A 14610-nucleotide genomic window follows, 5' to 3' on the forward strand; every position below is an offset into this window, starting at 1 on the left:
CCCCTCCTCGGCCCAGAGAGCATTCCATTCCCATTCTACTCTTGGCAGTATCTGGCAGCGGCTGACAGGGCTCAGCCAAAAGTCCAGCGTGTGGGGTGAGGTTTGCCAGGATTCAGTGTTGAAATAGTGCCACTTGAGCAGCTCCCTCCCTATGTTCCCTCTTTCCCGAAACCTCTGGTGTTTTGCAAATCTCCCACAAGTGAACAGCCAGAAGAGGAAAGCAAAAGTGGGTCAGGGAATGGTTTGAATTACTGGATGCAAAAATTCAAAAACAAAACCAAAAAACTGCCCGTCCTCACTCATCCCTCATTTCCATTTCTCACAGAGCCCTCAGGCTTCCTTTTGGTAATTTTCTTCCCTTTCAAGATGATTTTTAAAAACTTTTTATTATGGAAAACTTCAAACGTGCATCAAGGCGGAGAGAAGAGCATAATTAACTCCCAAATGCCGAGCAACTCAACCATAATCAATATGTTACCCTTCTTGTTTCATCTCTCCCTATTTTATTATTTTTATGTATGTGTTCATTTATTCCTGGAGTATTTTTGAAACTAATTATGAATTTATTTTTAATGGATTCTCCCCCTCCCGAGTCGAAGCTGGGGTTTGAGCAGAGGAGACCAAGCCTGGTGAGCTCAGCCCCTCACCCTGCCTCCCCAGCCCTCCATCACTGCCTTGTGGGTGGAATCAGGGACAAAAACGATTTCATAACCCGATTTTTATTCTTCCAGTAAATAATGTTGCCCAGCTTCTTTATGCCAGACACTGTGCTAGGCACTGAGGGTAAGAGAGAAAGGATAAGAAACTCTCAGTTTGATGGGAAAAAAAAAAAAGTAAGGGGCAATACTGTTGGTTTGGCCTGATTATTTATATATTTGCAGCAAGAGTGTTCATTTGACCACATAGGCCTTCTTAATCTGCTTTGTAAATCTAGAGCCATATATTACTGACAAGGCCACAAATTTACTTCTTCCCAGAAGTTTCCTTCAGGAATCTCACATTGGACTTTTAAAAGCTTCTATTATTCGCTACATTAGGTTTAGAAAAATCAAGCCCAAGAAACTCTTTCCTCTAGGTTTCGCCCATTGTACCTATAATGCTTTCTTCTCAAGGTTCCCACAATTTCCTACAGTTCCTGGCCTGCCAAGAAGTGAGCTTCCTCACCTCCTGCAGAACTGGGACCCTGTAAACAGGTCCTGCACAAGTTTTCCTAAGAAGACTTTGTACACATTAGTTCATCATAGTGGATTAAACAAACATTATTCTCAAAAATGACTTCTGGGCAAGGCCTTGGTTGCGTAACAGATTTTTCCATTATATCCTGGTTAAAAAAAAAAAAAAAAGAAGCCAGATTCTTACTGAACTTATGCAAATAACTAACTACACTGCATGAAAAGTAAGGAGACTTAGGGGCGCCTGGGTGGCACAGCGGTTAAGCGTCTGCCTTCGGCTCAGGGCGTGATCCCGGAGATCTGGGATCGAGCCCCACATCAGGCTCCTCCGCTATGAGCCTGCTTCTTCCTCTCCCACTCCCCCTGCTTGTGTTCCCTCTCTCACTGGCTGTCTCTATCTCTGTCGAATAAATAAACAAAATCTTTTAAAAAAAGAAAAGTAAGGAGACTTAGTAAGTTTCTGAATTCTTGGTGATGGTGTGTGAATCAGTAAGAACGAGACATCATTTAAGAATGTTTATTTCAGGGGCGCTTGGGTGGCACAGCGGTTAAGCGTCTGCCTTCGGCTCAGGGCGTGATCCCGGCGATCTGGGATCGAGCCCCACATCAGGCTACTCCGCTATGAACCTGCTTCTTCCTCTCCCACTCCCCCTGCTTGTGTTCCCTCTCTCGCTGGCTGTCTCTCTCTCTGTCGAATAAATAAATAAAATCTTTAAAAAAAATGTTTATTTCAGTTTAAAAAAGTAGAGTCTAGAAATTTGTTATGGATTACAGAGAGTTTTAGTAGCCTTATTTGGATATTCAGAGTACAGCATTAAAACAACATCAACATTGAAGTAGAGCATTAAAACAATATTCCAAACAAATAGCTGCAAATTTCCCTTGTCAGTTCCTTCAGTCTCATACAACTGATTCTTGTTGTGCTGGGTCTTGAATAAGCAGTCCCATGAAGCTGTCTGCTTATTGCCTAGGAGTTCTGGAAACCTTGGCTCAGTCCACTGATTTGGTATGAAAGTTGTCTAAATGATATTAACTCCAAAACCTGCCCTTAAGAATCCATGCTTTCAAGTGTCAGTAGATTGAAGGATCTTGCACAGTCGTTTTTCATGAGGCTCTGACACCGTCCTTTATTGAAGACGCAAATTCTAGTCAGTGGTTCATAGCAGAGCCTTCAGGCCAGCAATAAACAAAAACTACCTATCGGTGACAGAGCCTTAAAATGCCTGTGGTCGGTTTATATCCGATAATTTTCAGATGTGAAAACGGATGAAGGTTCGTAATAAGAATAATGCAACTCACAAGGAAATTTGGTTGTTTCTTTAGCATGTAAACCAGTAATAAAGCCATTCCAAAAAAAAAACTGTAGACAATAAGTCTTTAAAGATAATTAAGTCTATTTCAAAGAAGTCAGTGCATGTTACTTGTGCTGATAGATAAAAATGGATGAACATAATTTTTATAGAAACCGCAGCCCAGAATGGTAGTGAGCGGGCGCCCTTCCTGGCAGCGGTGTAGGATAGATGTGATTTGGGGGAGTTCATTCTGTAGACTTCGTTGGTTCTGGAAGTTCCCGTTGCACCAGAGTGGGGCGGTTGTGGTCTGTTTTATTGATCATATGTTGTTAGCAGAACTCCTCCAACATTACACAAGGTGCCAAAATCACTCAATTAGAAAGAACAAGACGTAGTGCCATAACTCCCTCCGAGGGTCATCTACCAAACGGAACCAGGGCTAGACAGGGCCTACACAAGACAAGCCAAACCAGGGGGACTGCAGCAATCAGAGGCGACTAAAAGAGTATAAGAATGAAAGATCTGGGGATGGCTGGGTGGCTCAGTTGGTTAAGCGTCTCCATTCCACTTGGGTCATGATCCTGGGGGTCCTAGGATGGAGTCCCACGTCGGGCTCCTTGCTCAGCGGGAAGCCTGCTTCTTTCTCTCTGCCTGCTGCTTCCCTGCTTGTGCCCTCTCTCTCTCTCTCTGACAAATAAATAAATAAAATCTAAAAAAAAAAAAAAAAAGAATGAAAGATCTGGCAGAGGTTAGAAGAGTTGAGTTCTACAGGTTGTGACCAGGTTTCTGTGAGTTCATTTTATAAATGTGAATGTCAGGATTCTTAATATTACCTGAAAATATGCATCTTATATGAGATAGATATTTATAAGATTGTTTTGGGCATCACTGGTAACCAGTTGTTCTCTAGATCCACGAGGAAATGATCTCGACTGGAACAGACCATCACAGGAGCAAGACAAATGGGGTCAAAGAAGGAACAAGGGGTGGGAGGCCATAGGTCAGTGCCCTGCTCCCATTCTGCTGCCTGCTACCTCTGTGGCCTGAGGCCAGTCACTTAACAGCTTAAGGTCTCAAGGTTACTGTAAAACAAGAGAAATAATTTGAGCTCTTTTTACTTGTTGGGGAAGTTGTAAGGGTCATAGAAGGTCATTTAGGTGAAAGTGAACGAAAATGCAAAGCCATCAATATATTTAGGTCCCCAGGAAGCCTAAAGACCACCATTGTATGAATTGGAAGAAAAGTCGCTTCCTCTGGATGAAGTCAGCTCCATGCCAGTTTGTACACAGAGCACGGTTAGGGTTCGGTCTCTACGTGCCCCCATGGCTCGCCACCCTTGAGCAGAGTGTAAACTTCAGGAGAAGGACACTGCGTGATAGCCCAAGGGGGCGTTCCCTTTCGAGATGCTTGCCGCGTCCCCCCATAGCTAGGTCGCTTTGTGTTTGGTGGGTCCGGCTGCCCTGACACTAGGCTTTGCACACCATTGAGCGCTCTGCAGTCCTAACAGAGGGCAGCGTTTCGACATGGGGTCATGGCCAATAACATGTCCCTCTCTGACAACGCCTCCCACCCCACTGTCCCCACCCTGGACTTCGGTGTATCTGGTGGGCATGTGTGTGACACAAACCCTGGGGAAAAAAGCCAGCGGCTCCTTTGGGACCCACGGCAGAGTTGACTTCCTTATTAGTGAAACATTGTTCCCTTTCCCTACTCTTGTTTTCGAGTCTCTCATCCTAAGAAACTCCCACAGCTTGGAGAGCAGCCAGCCCGAGGCGGAGCTGGTTTCACATCCGGCCAGTCAGCTGTCGCTGGGCAGAGGCAGCTGCCACTGCGGAGAGAGGGAAAGGCTCCCGCGTGCACAGTGGAGCGACACCGCTGACCCGTGCGTTCTTGTGTAACCCGTGGTTCCCACCCAGGTCACCAAATCCAGGCTTTCACGGCAGATACGTCGTCCGTCCCTTTCACCATCCCGAGTGTGATTCACAGATGCAATAACCCGTGTTCACGCCCATACCCAGGCAATTCGTCTTCGGAGTCCGAGCCCTCAAACATCGTTGCTCCGACAATTCTCGCCTTTCACTCCTGCATTATTGGTTTTCTTCTCTGCTTAGTCTTTATTATCAACCAACAAGCTGAAGTCTTTTCTTAAAAACAAACAAAACAAAGTAGAACACCAGCCTCCTCTTGACCCTTATGCTCCTGCAGTCTCATAGTTCAGATGGCTGGTCATACCTGATGTCGCCCCAATTTGTATCTCCAGCTCAGACTCGTCTGCTGAACAGGCTCCTATAGTCACTATATTTAACTACCATCTAACATCCCAACTTGTCATTTTAACAGACACGTTGAATTTAACACCAACACAGGGCTGAATAGGGTGGAAGAAGCCCGCAGCGTCTATATCAAGTGTAAATAACGGTCTAGGTGAGGGTCTTGTGTCCATGCGTGTGTTTCTCCACACTGTTCGGTAAAACATCTATAATGAGCCTTAACACTTAAAGTAAGTTTTTATTTTGCAAACATTATTGGTTCATAGGGAGCTGCCGAGAGAATACACAGAAGTCTCATGTACCCTTCCCCCATTTCCTCTAGTGATGACACCTTACACATTAGCGTGATGTGTAAAATTGACCTTAGAATACTGTATGCGTGTGTGTAGTTCTGCGTCTTTTTATTTTATGTGTGGATTCATGCAATCACCACTGTAATCAAGGTACGGAACTGTTTCATCACCACTAAGATTTCCCTTGTGGGGGCGCCTGGCCGGCTCGGTGGGTAGAACATGCGACTCTTGATCTCAGGTCGTGAGTTCGATCCCCCACATTGGGCATGGAGATTACTTTAAAAAAAGCCTACAGAAGGCTCTCCCTTGTGGTACCTCCTTAGACTCACATCTGTGTCCTTATCCCCACCATTCAAAGCCCCGGCAAACACTAGTCCCCGTATTGCATGGATGTCATCTAAATGGAGTCATACGGGGGGTGACCGTTTGCTATTATTACTTCTCTCACTCAGGGTGCATCCGGGTTCTTGTGAGGAACAGTAGCGCACTCGCCTTTATTGCTGAGTAGGGTCTGTGGTGCGCATGGACTGCGGTCTGTCTGGCCCCTCAGCCAGCGGGGGATATTTGGGCTGTTTCTAGTTCGGGCTAATACAGATGAAACTGCTGTTACCATTCATGTACATTTGTGTGGACGTATGTTTTCATTTCCCTGGGACAAATGCCCAGGAGCGTGATTGCTGAGTTGTGCGATAAGTATGTAGTTACTATTTTAAAGCTCTGCCAAACCGTTTCCCAGGGTAAGAGTACCATTTACATTCCCATCAGCAATGTACGGGAGATCCAGCTTTTCCGCATCCTTGCCACTGTTTCGTATGATCACTATTTTTTTTCATTATGACCCTCCCGATAGATGTGTAGCAATGTCTTCCCATCGCAGGTCCCCGGACTTCTTTCTCTGCAGTCCTGTCCCCACTGGGATTCTGCCCCATGGACTCTGGTTGCCTGGTCTTCCTTGGACTCTCAATTCCAACTCCTCAACTCAGGGAGACCGAGGGACTCTGCCTGCGTCCCCGTCTCTGCGTCCCCTGTCTACCCTGCCCAGGGAGTAAGCTGGGGGAGTGGGCTCCTCCCATTTCTTTCCCCTCTCTCAGTGATCGCTGGACTTCATTGCCTTTGTCCAAGGTGTTGAAAATCTATTGCTTTTTTCATATAATTTGTTCATTTTTCCAGGAGTTTTAGGCAAAATCCAGCCACTGTGCCTCCATCTTGACTACAAGTGGAAGTCTTTATTTATTTATTTATTTATTTATAAAAGATTTTATTTGTTTGAGAGACAGAGAGAGCGAGCGCGTGTACGAGTGGGGGGAAGGGGCAGAGGGAGAAGTCGACTCCCCGCCGAGCAGGAAGCCCAATGTGGAGCTAGATCCCAGGACCCCGGGATCATGACCTGAGCTGAAGATGCCCAACCATCTGAGCCACCTTTTTTTTTTTTTTAAGATTTGATTTATTTATTTGAGAGAGAGAGAGAGACAGAGAGTGGGAGAGAGAGTGAGCATGAGGGGTGGGGGGGCTCAGCAGAGGATTCTTGCCCTCTTCGTGTTGCCAATAGACCTCACCAGAAATAACGGGCAGAATGGACACCAAAGAGGGATAGCAGGTGCAAATAGACAGTGAAAAGTAATACATGCCTAGTGTGGAGTAAGTGCTCAATATTGGTTGTGGTTGTTATTATAATTATTGTAAATTATCAACATCAGCACTGTGAAAGCTCAGCCAGGCGGACCCTGCCGATCACAGAGGCAGCTCCTGGACCACCATGTGAAAACTCCTACCTAAATGACAAAGCAAAACATTCTCCTCAAGAGCCTTATTTATGTCCAGAAAAGGTTTTTGTAGTGCCTTAATATCTCCAGAGTGCTTTAAAAAATATCTCCTGCTGTCACTTTTAGCTACAGAAGTGAATAGAATCGACGTCATCACTCTCCTGGTTTTGCTCACTCAGACTACAGGGACCGATAGTGATGGTGCTGCTTTGGATATGGTCTTATCCGGGGCTAAATTACCAGGTTTGCAAAATCTGAATGTTCTGATGGGAACGTGGTTAGTGGTTGGGTTGGAAAGAGGGAGAAGGGAGTGGAGGGCAGGGCTAGGCTTCATAGGTTAAAGTATGTGCACATTTATGATTGACTCAAATATTCCAATGGTCCAATTAAGTCATGATCCAAGTCTAAAATGTAAAAAGCAAAATAACCATGCTGGAGAGTTGACCCAAATACAGGCCAAAGATCTTGACGTGCTAGAAAGGACAGGAGAGGGTTAAAGGGTGCACATGTGGAGAATATTAAACAATGACTTGATCTGAGCTCCATGGCAAGTTCAGGCTTCGATAAAGCTCAGGATAGTGGGTGTAACTCAGGAGGGGGACAACTGACGAAACAAAACTGTCTGCAGTTTCCCAGGCTGGAGCCGTTTCCTGGCTTGGATGTCTGGGTCTGTCTCCATGTCCAAATAGCCTTACTTCAAAGCGTTTGTGGGAGCAGCGGGAATTGAGTGAGTGTTGATTCAGTGCTGGTGGGAGGAATGGAAAGGGGGTGGGCTGAGAAATTAATTCTGGGTTTAAGAGCGCAGGGAGCAGCAGGCGCTGGCCATTTTTCTACAGACCCGCATCTGGGGCACTTTTCAGAAGGAAGGAAACCCTGGGAGGGAAGAGCCTGGGCAACAGGAGAACACAAAGGTGTCTGCAGCTACTCAGGTGTCGAGGTAAGTCCCAGGCAGTGTTGAGCGCCCCAGGGAACAACCTGGGAAGTTCTTTCTCTTGAGAAAAATTTTCTAAATATTGAAATATTTTCAACTTTAAAGGAAAGTTACGACAATAATACAAAGAACTCCTGAATGCCCTCTATCCAGATACATAATTTTAAAAACATTTCCCCCACATTAGAAAAAAGCATTTTCTTTCCCTGTAAACACATGTATGCACGTACACACAATGTATTCTTCGAACCATTTGAGGGAAGGTTGCATATAGTCTGCCCTTTGTTCCATAATATTTCAGGGTTCATTTTTTTAAGAATGAAGATATTCTTTTAAATAATCATAGTATAATTTTCAAATTCAGTATATCAAACATTGATATAATCCTCCTATCTACTCCACAGATTATAACCTAATTTTATCAATTGTCTCAATGTTCTTTACAGCAATTTTTTTTTTTCTGGTGGGGATGTTCTCTCTTTGATAGGGGGATGCAATTGGCCCCACAGGACAAAGATACATGTTCTTCCTCTTAGCACTCGCTGGGATATTTATTAGCAGGGGACCTCCAGCCGGTCAGTTTGGGGGACTTTTTTTTTTCTTTTTTGGTTTCATTCTTATGCCATTTCTTCCCTAAGGGTACAAAACTAATCCGCAGGAAATACCCAGGTGCTAAGAGATCTTTAGTAGTAGAAGGGTTCTGGCATGACACGAGGTAGTTTTAACAGGGTCCTGAAATGTGAATTTGGGCATCGTCTCCCCCCCAAAGCGCCACCCATCCCTATCACGAAGCTTCGGCTTAGGAGTAAGAATGGACCATAGTGCTTTTTCTATTCCTTTTTATCTTTTGAGGGAAAGGATGGGTAGCAAGGACAGTAATAGACACTTGAATGAGCCAAAATTAGTTTGGGATAAAAATAGAGAGAGTATCCTATGGTGATTCTAGTCCTTTACCAAGGATAAGGCTTTCTATAAGAATTTCTCTCAAGGAAAGTATGACACAGTACTTGCTTGTCTTTTCAACCATTCTCTTGGGTTATTTGGAAGTGTGGGAGCCACTTGAGGTCAATTTTCCCTACTGTTTCCCGTCCCCGAACCAACTCCAGAACTGCTTCTCCTGGTCACGTTCCTGCTCGGCAAGATTCGCACGTTATTACACAGCAACAGGAATGTCGTGGGGGGGGGGGGCCGAGAGAAACGGGGAAAGAACAAGAAAGGATCTCTGCCTTGAGGGGAGAGGGTAACGCAGAGCAGGGAGAGGAGACCAAAGGCTATGGCGCCAGTGTTTAGGGAGTCTGGAGTCCCTCCCCGAGCCAAGCTGCATCTCCAAGCCAGTCCTTCTGTTTCCCTTCTGCCCTCCAGGAACCACTAAGCTGACCCTGGTGCAGATCTTCTTCATGCTGCTGCTGCTCCTGCTGGGCCTGGGGCTGGGCCTGGGGCTGGGCCTTCAGATGGCTGCAGCCGTCCTGGAGGACAGCGATCAGTCCCTGAGTGAGCTGTGGTCCAGCGACTCAGAGGACAAGACCAAGGCCACTAAAGGAGAGGGCAGCCGAACTACAGAAACCTTGCTGCTTAGCAACGAAGGAGGGGTGCAACCGGGCTGGTCCGAAGACACCGTCCTCGGGGAAGACGAAGCTCGGGGAAGCAAGATGCTCAGAGACGAGCCTCCCCTTCACAGCCACAAAGACCACCTTAGGTCTGACCTGATGGCCAGGGAGTGCAACACCCTGATGGCCCAGAAGCTGAAGGAGCACAACCGCACGTGCATAAGCCAGTACACGTTCATCCACGAGGATGTGGATACGGTCAAGGCCGTCTGTAACAGTCCTGTCGTCGCCTGTGAGCTCAAAGGGAGCAAATGCCACAAAAGCTCCCGTCCTTTCCATTTGACACTCTGCAGGCTGTCCAAACCAGGCCAGGTCACTCCTCACTGCAGTTACCTCACATTTATTTTTGAAAGGCGTATTATTATATCCTGTCCTGACATGAAGGTCCAGATAATGTCTGGACAATGAAACGACTTATCTTCTTCCTCTTCTCCCTTCTCCTCTTTCCTTTCCTTCCCATTTCTTCTTTCTCATACCGTTCTCCTCCCAGGTGTTCTGCATAAGAAGGTTCTGGGAAGAGAGGCTGGCCTACTCTGTATCATTCTCCCCTGAAAACACAATTCTTCTTTCGCCCTAGGTTTCCCCCGGCTTGCATTTTGCTGCTGGGGTTAGACGTGGCAGAATAAGGTAATGATCTGTAGTGTTTGCGGGACCTCCATCTCTCCTGCCCAGGAGAGAGATAAATGAGGAACTGCTCTAGTCTCTGCGGTGACCTCGGTCATCAGCCTGTTCCCCCGTCTCTTTGCCTTTGGGTGGGGACTGTGAGAGGTTAACGCATCCTGGACCCACGTCCTTCCCTGCTGTTCATGAGCCTCTAGGGCCATCACAGGAGCCTCCTGGGCTTTCCGCATGGCACCCTGTGCTGCGGGTGCAAATGAGTGACTCTAGCTGTGACTGCACCTGCTGAGCCCCGTGGCCAGGTTTCTCTTCTTGAGTCCCTCAGAAGAGAGGACTCGTCCTAGGGTCTGCTGGGAAAGTGCTGTGGAGGTGCAGACTAAGCTAGAACATGGACAGCACTCTGGTTGGACCCTCCTCGGCCCTTTTCTCCCTCCTCCCATCTTTTACTACCTGCCTTTGTTTTGCTTCTTTTTCCATCTCTGTTTTTTTTCTTTTGCACCCCTTTCCTTTGATTCCCTTTTCCTCTTCTTTTTGGGCTCTCCCTGTTTTTTCTCTGAATCCCTTTAGAAATTCCTTCAGCCACTTAAGTGTCAGACTCTAGATTTCAGCTTGGGCTGTGATCTCAGGGTAGTGGGATCGAGCATCACCCCCCCAGCTCCGCCCTCAGTGGGGAGTCTCTTCTCTCCCTCTGCTCCCCCCGCCCCTGCTTGCAAGCACGCTCTCTCAAATACATAAATAAATCTTAAAAAAAAAAAAAAGAAAGAAATTCAGCCAACACTGATGATTTATGCTATGCCAGGTAAGAAGATGTTGCTCGTAGGGTCTAAAAAGTCCGGCATAAGGAGCTGGAGGGAGGGAGGGTCAGGAGAGAGAGGGCGGAGAAAGGGAGCCGCTTTTCCAAACCATGTCCGGAAAGCAGAGTGCTCACTTTCGGTGCTCAATGGTACAGACTGGTTAGGATCAAGGGAGTCTTATTTTCAATCATCACCTCTTCCCCCTTTTTGCTCTGCAGAAGAACGTTGGTGAAAGAATAATTTCAGCAGAGAAGGGATTGCATCTATTTGTGGAGTGGGAAAACGATGGGGTTAAATAAATAGAGGATGTAAGTGGCTGGCCTAGTTCCTCTGAATTAATTTCTATCAAGAAATAGTGTAGTTAGACATGCATGGGTGCAGAGGGAATCTGAGAACATTGCTGTGTGACTTAACTTTGAGATTCCCTCACCCTAGAGGGCTCCTCTGCTTCTTTTACTAGACGGTAACACATTCCAGAGTCAGGGACATACATAAATGGGAGACTGGAGAGAAGAAAAAAAAAAGAAAAGAAAAAAATTTGGCTTTCCCTGATCTGGCTTTTACTTTCCTGTTCTTTCTTCGTTTGTTCCCCAATTCCGTTTATCTTTCTTGTTCTCCCAAGCAGGCAACCATTAAATGTGTTGCCTCTAGTGTTCTCTCAGACTCTCCTGGTTCAACATTTCCCTAGACCTCACTGTCCTCTTCCGGCAATAATAACCGTTCAGGAGCAGTGTTCCTGGGCAGGAAGTGTGTCCGCACCTGCGGCCTGCCCTGGCCTTGAGAGGTGGGAGTGGGGGAGGAGGGCAGGAAGTGTGGCCGAGGCCAAGGCCAAGGCTGGGGCAGATTCCTACTCTTCCTGTTGCAGAATCGCTTTCAGGGAAAACAGACAAAAGATTATCTCAGGCCAGGGAGAAAATGAGAAATGAGGTGGGAGGAGAGGAAAGAAGAGTGGATGTCAGAGAAAATCAGCCGTGTTGGGAATTTGTCCAGAGGTAAGCCAAAGGCATTTAGGATTACGGATGGAATGTGAAAGGGTTGCAAACCTGACTTCATCTTAACCAAAAGCCAAAGGATCCACATTGTCTGGCTCAAAATATTAAGAGATGGGATTAGCTAGGAATCAAAGCCTGTATTCTCTCATTCGCAGATAGGTTCCTGCCAGCTTCTCCCCTTCAGCGTTCCCACACTGTCCTCGTCTCCTCCTCTGGTCTCCACTTGGGACACTCTCGGTGGTCAGGCTTCTGACTGTGGAGACTATCCTAGGAAAGCAGCTCACGAAACTCTTCTTGGGCTCCCAGTGGTTCAAGCAGGAAAACACAGCCTCTGTGACCCACAGAACAAGGTGACAAGACACACCCCACCTACCACGGACAGAAAATTAACTCATTGTAGCCCAAATGCTGGCTCATTCACAAAACTGCCACCGACTCCTTCAGCTCCAATGCGCTCCATCCTTACACTTTCCGTCGTATGCATTAGCCCGTGTAACAGGTCCTCAGTGCCTTACCTATTGTTCCTAAATCCCCAAGGCTCTGAAAACCGAAAGGGTTTCTTTCAAAGTGTCTCCAAAACTCCTTTAGATGCAAAATCTGACTGATTTAATGACACAAGCCTATTTATTTTCTTTATGCTTCATTTATGCTCTATGCCCATTACACGTTTCACTGAAGAAGTATCAGTGTTTGCTTATGAACACTGCCTCAGATAGACTCCTCTAGGGGTGTTTAAGTAATATCGCACATGTACGTACACGCACACTTACACATTATTGCTTTTGAAAATCTGAAAAATTCTAAGTTTCATAATGCATTGGCCTCAAGAGTTTTAGGTAAGGGATTGTGGACCTACATACACAAGTTAATCAGCTCTTAATTAATTTGGGTATACAATATATGACCCAATGAAGTCATAAGCATCTTTGTAGAAGCAACTATAAGTTTCTTCTATATTCTTCATTGACCCTTGACCCTTTATTTTTTAAAAAATATTTTATTTATTTATTTGTTAGAGAGAGAGAAAGAGCACGAGCAGGGGGAGGGGCAGGCAGAGGGAGAAGCAGGCTCCCTGCTGAACAAGGAGCCTGGTGTGGGGCTCGATCCCAGGACCCTGGGATCATGACTTGAGCCAAAAGCAGACGCTTAACTGATTGAGCCACCCATTGGCACATTTATTGATCAAAGATTACCTGCTTGTTGATTATCTAGAACCTTCTCAGAAATTATAAAAATGATTGAAGAGGAGCAAGTTTTCTGACTCCCGCCAAATACTGTGCAGCCTGATTCACATTTCAGAGGGCCCAGTGTGCTATTTTCTGGAGGAGCGGGAAGGAAACTATCCTCTGCAGGCACTCTGCTAGGTGCTGTCACATACTTGGCTTTGCACAGTCCCTGTAAAGACGGGATACTAGAGTTGATTGACTCCATTCTAGAGAGGAGAAGTAACAGGCTCAGAGAGGCCAAGTTTATCTCAACGAAGATCACCCAATTTATAAACGGTTGATCTGTCATTCCAATGGAGTGTCCCTGCCCTTCCCTTCATTCGCTGCTTCCCAATTTCTGGCATCATTCAGTTTGCTCTCCTGGACCCCGAGGGTGACATTCAACTTTCACTGGATTCTGGATTCTTTGCCTTTGTGATAAGCATGTATGTACTAGTAACGAAGGATGGTCGGAAGAAAGACAGACAGGGCCAGCGCCCCCACCCCCGAGAGGAACCCCCCCTTAGAAGGATTTTACACCACCCTGGAAATGTTGCAGGATTTTCGCCTTTAGTGCGTGCAGTTCTTGGTCACGACGCTTCGAAGGATGAAGAGGCTGACCAGAGTGGTGGCAGCAAAGCAAGATTTAATGAGCAAGAGTATAAAGTCCCTGGAGAGGGAAGGGGGCCCGAGAGTTTCTAAGTTTAGGGGGTTTTATGAGCTCTTTTGCGGAGCTGTCTTAAGCAACCAGGGTGTGCTGAATGGTGCCAACCAGGGCTTTGGGCACATATCTGTCTACCTCTTAGGCTTATGTCCACGTCCTGATGGTCCTTTTTTGCTGATCTGGGGGCTTATGCCTTAGCTGCCCCTTGCCCATGATAGGGACAGATGCTTTGTGGTTAATTGCCTTATTTTAGGACGGTTTGCTGAAATCATTTCTGCAAAGGCTGCAAAGCGGAATGCTTGTACCGTCCTGCCTAAAGTTGCAGAACAGGATGACAGTAGTGTTTATCTTAGCCGTCCTCACTCCATATTTTCTTGTTGAGGCCCCCAGCCCTGACTACCTAGCTGTCCAACTAACTCCTGGCATTCCCCCCTCTGAAGAAGTGATGACCCAAATCGCCATTACGGAAAGGGGGAGACTGAGGATCTAACTGCTTCCTGCTGGCTGGGGACGCTGTTGAAGCATCAGTCAGGGTTTCGTCCCCAGAGCTTTGTCTAAGGGTCCCCGGGAGAAGTTGGGAGGGACTGTCTCCATCTGTGGCTTCACAGACAGGACCATCTGTAGCCTGATGGACTCTGAATGAGAAGAGACAAATCAGATAAGGGCATTTAGAACGCAAGGTCCGAAAAGGAGCAGGAGAAAGATGACTAATAGCGGGGCCGTTAATGGCCATGGGCCACGTCACAGCTGGGGGACACCCACCAAGAGGAGAGCACCTCTATTATCTGAGGAATCCGAATGAGAGACCACCTGACCTGCGTTGTTCTAGAAGCAGCATTCTTCTGGAGGAAGGTGCAGGATTTAAAGCAGAACAAGCTTTTCTCTGCACGACTGGACCCTCCAGCAGTAGAGCCTGGTACCGTAGAGGCGGCTCCCTGTGAGCCAGGGACTGCCATCAGCTGCTAGGAGGCCTTGAATTTATGGGGGTGTATACAGTAAGAGCTTGTCC

At 46.7% G+C, this 14610-nt stretch overlaps 1 protein-coding gene across 1 annotated transcript; it reads left to right on the forward strand.

The window, feature by feature from the left end:
- Nucleotides 1-3995: 3995 nt before the first annotated feature.
- On the forward strand, nucleotides 3996-12365 carry RNASE10 (ribonuclease A family member 10 (inactive)). Its single transcript, XM_057306372.1, has 3 exons — nucleotides 3996-4068; nucleotides 7569-7727; nucleotides 9084-12365. Exons 1-3 carry the CDS (start codon nucleotides 3996-3998, stop codon nucleotides 9734-9736), a joined length of 885 nt encoding a protein of 294 aa, XP_057162355.1. The 3' UTR covers nucleotides 9737-12365.
- The last annotated feature ends 2245 nt before the right edge of the window (nucleotides 12366-14610 follow it).

Source organism: Ursus arctos, unplaced genomic scaffold, assembly GCF_023065955.2.
Source record: "Ursus arctos isolate Adak ecotype North America unplaced genomic scaffold, UrsArc2.0 scaffold_37, whole genome shotgun sequence".
In the NCBI taxonomy this organism is placed as follows: domain Eukaryota; kingdom Metazoa; phylum Chordata; class Mammalia; order Carnivora; family Ursidae; genus Ursus; species Ursus arctos.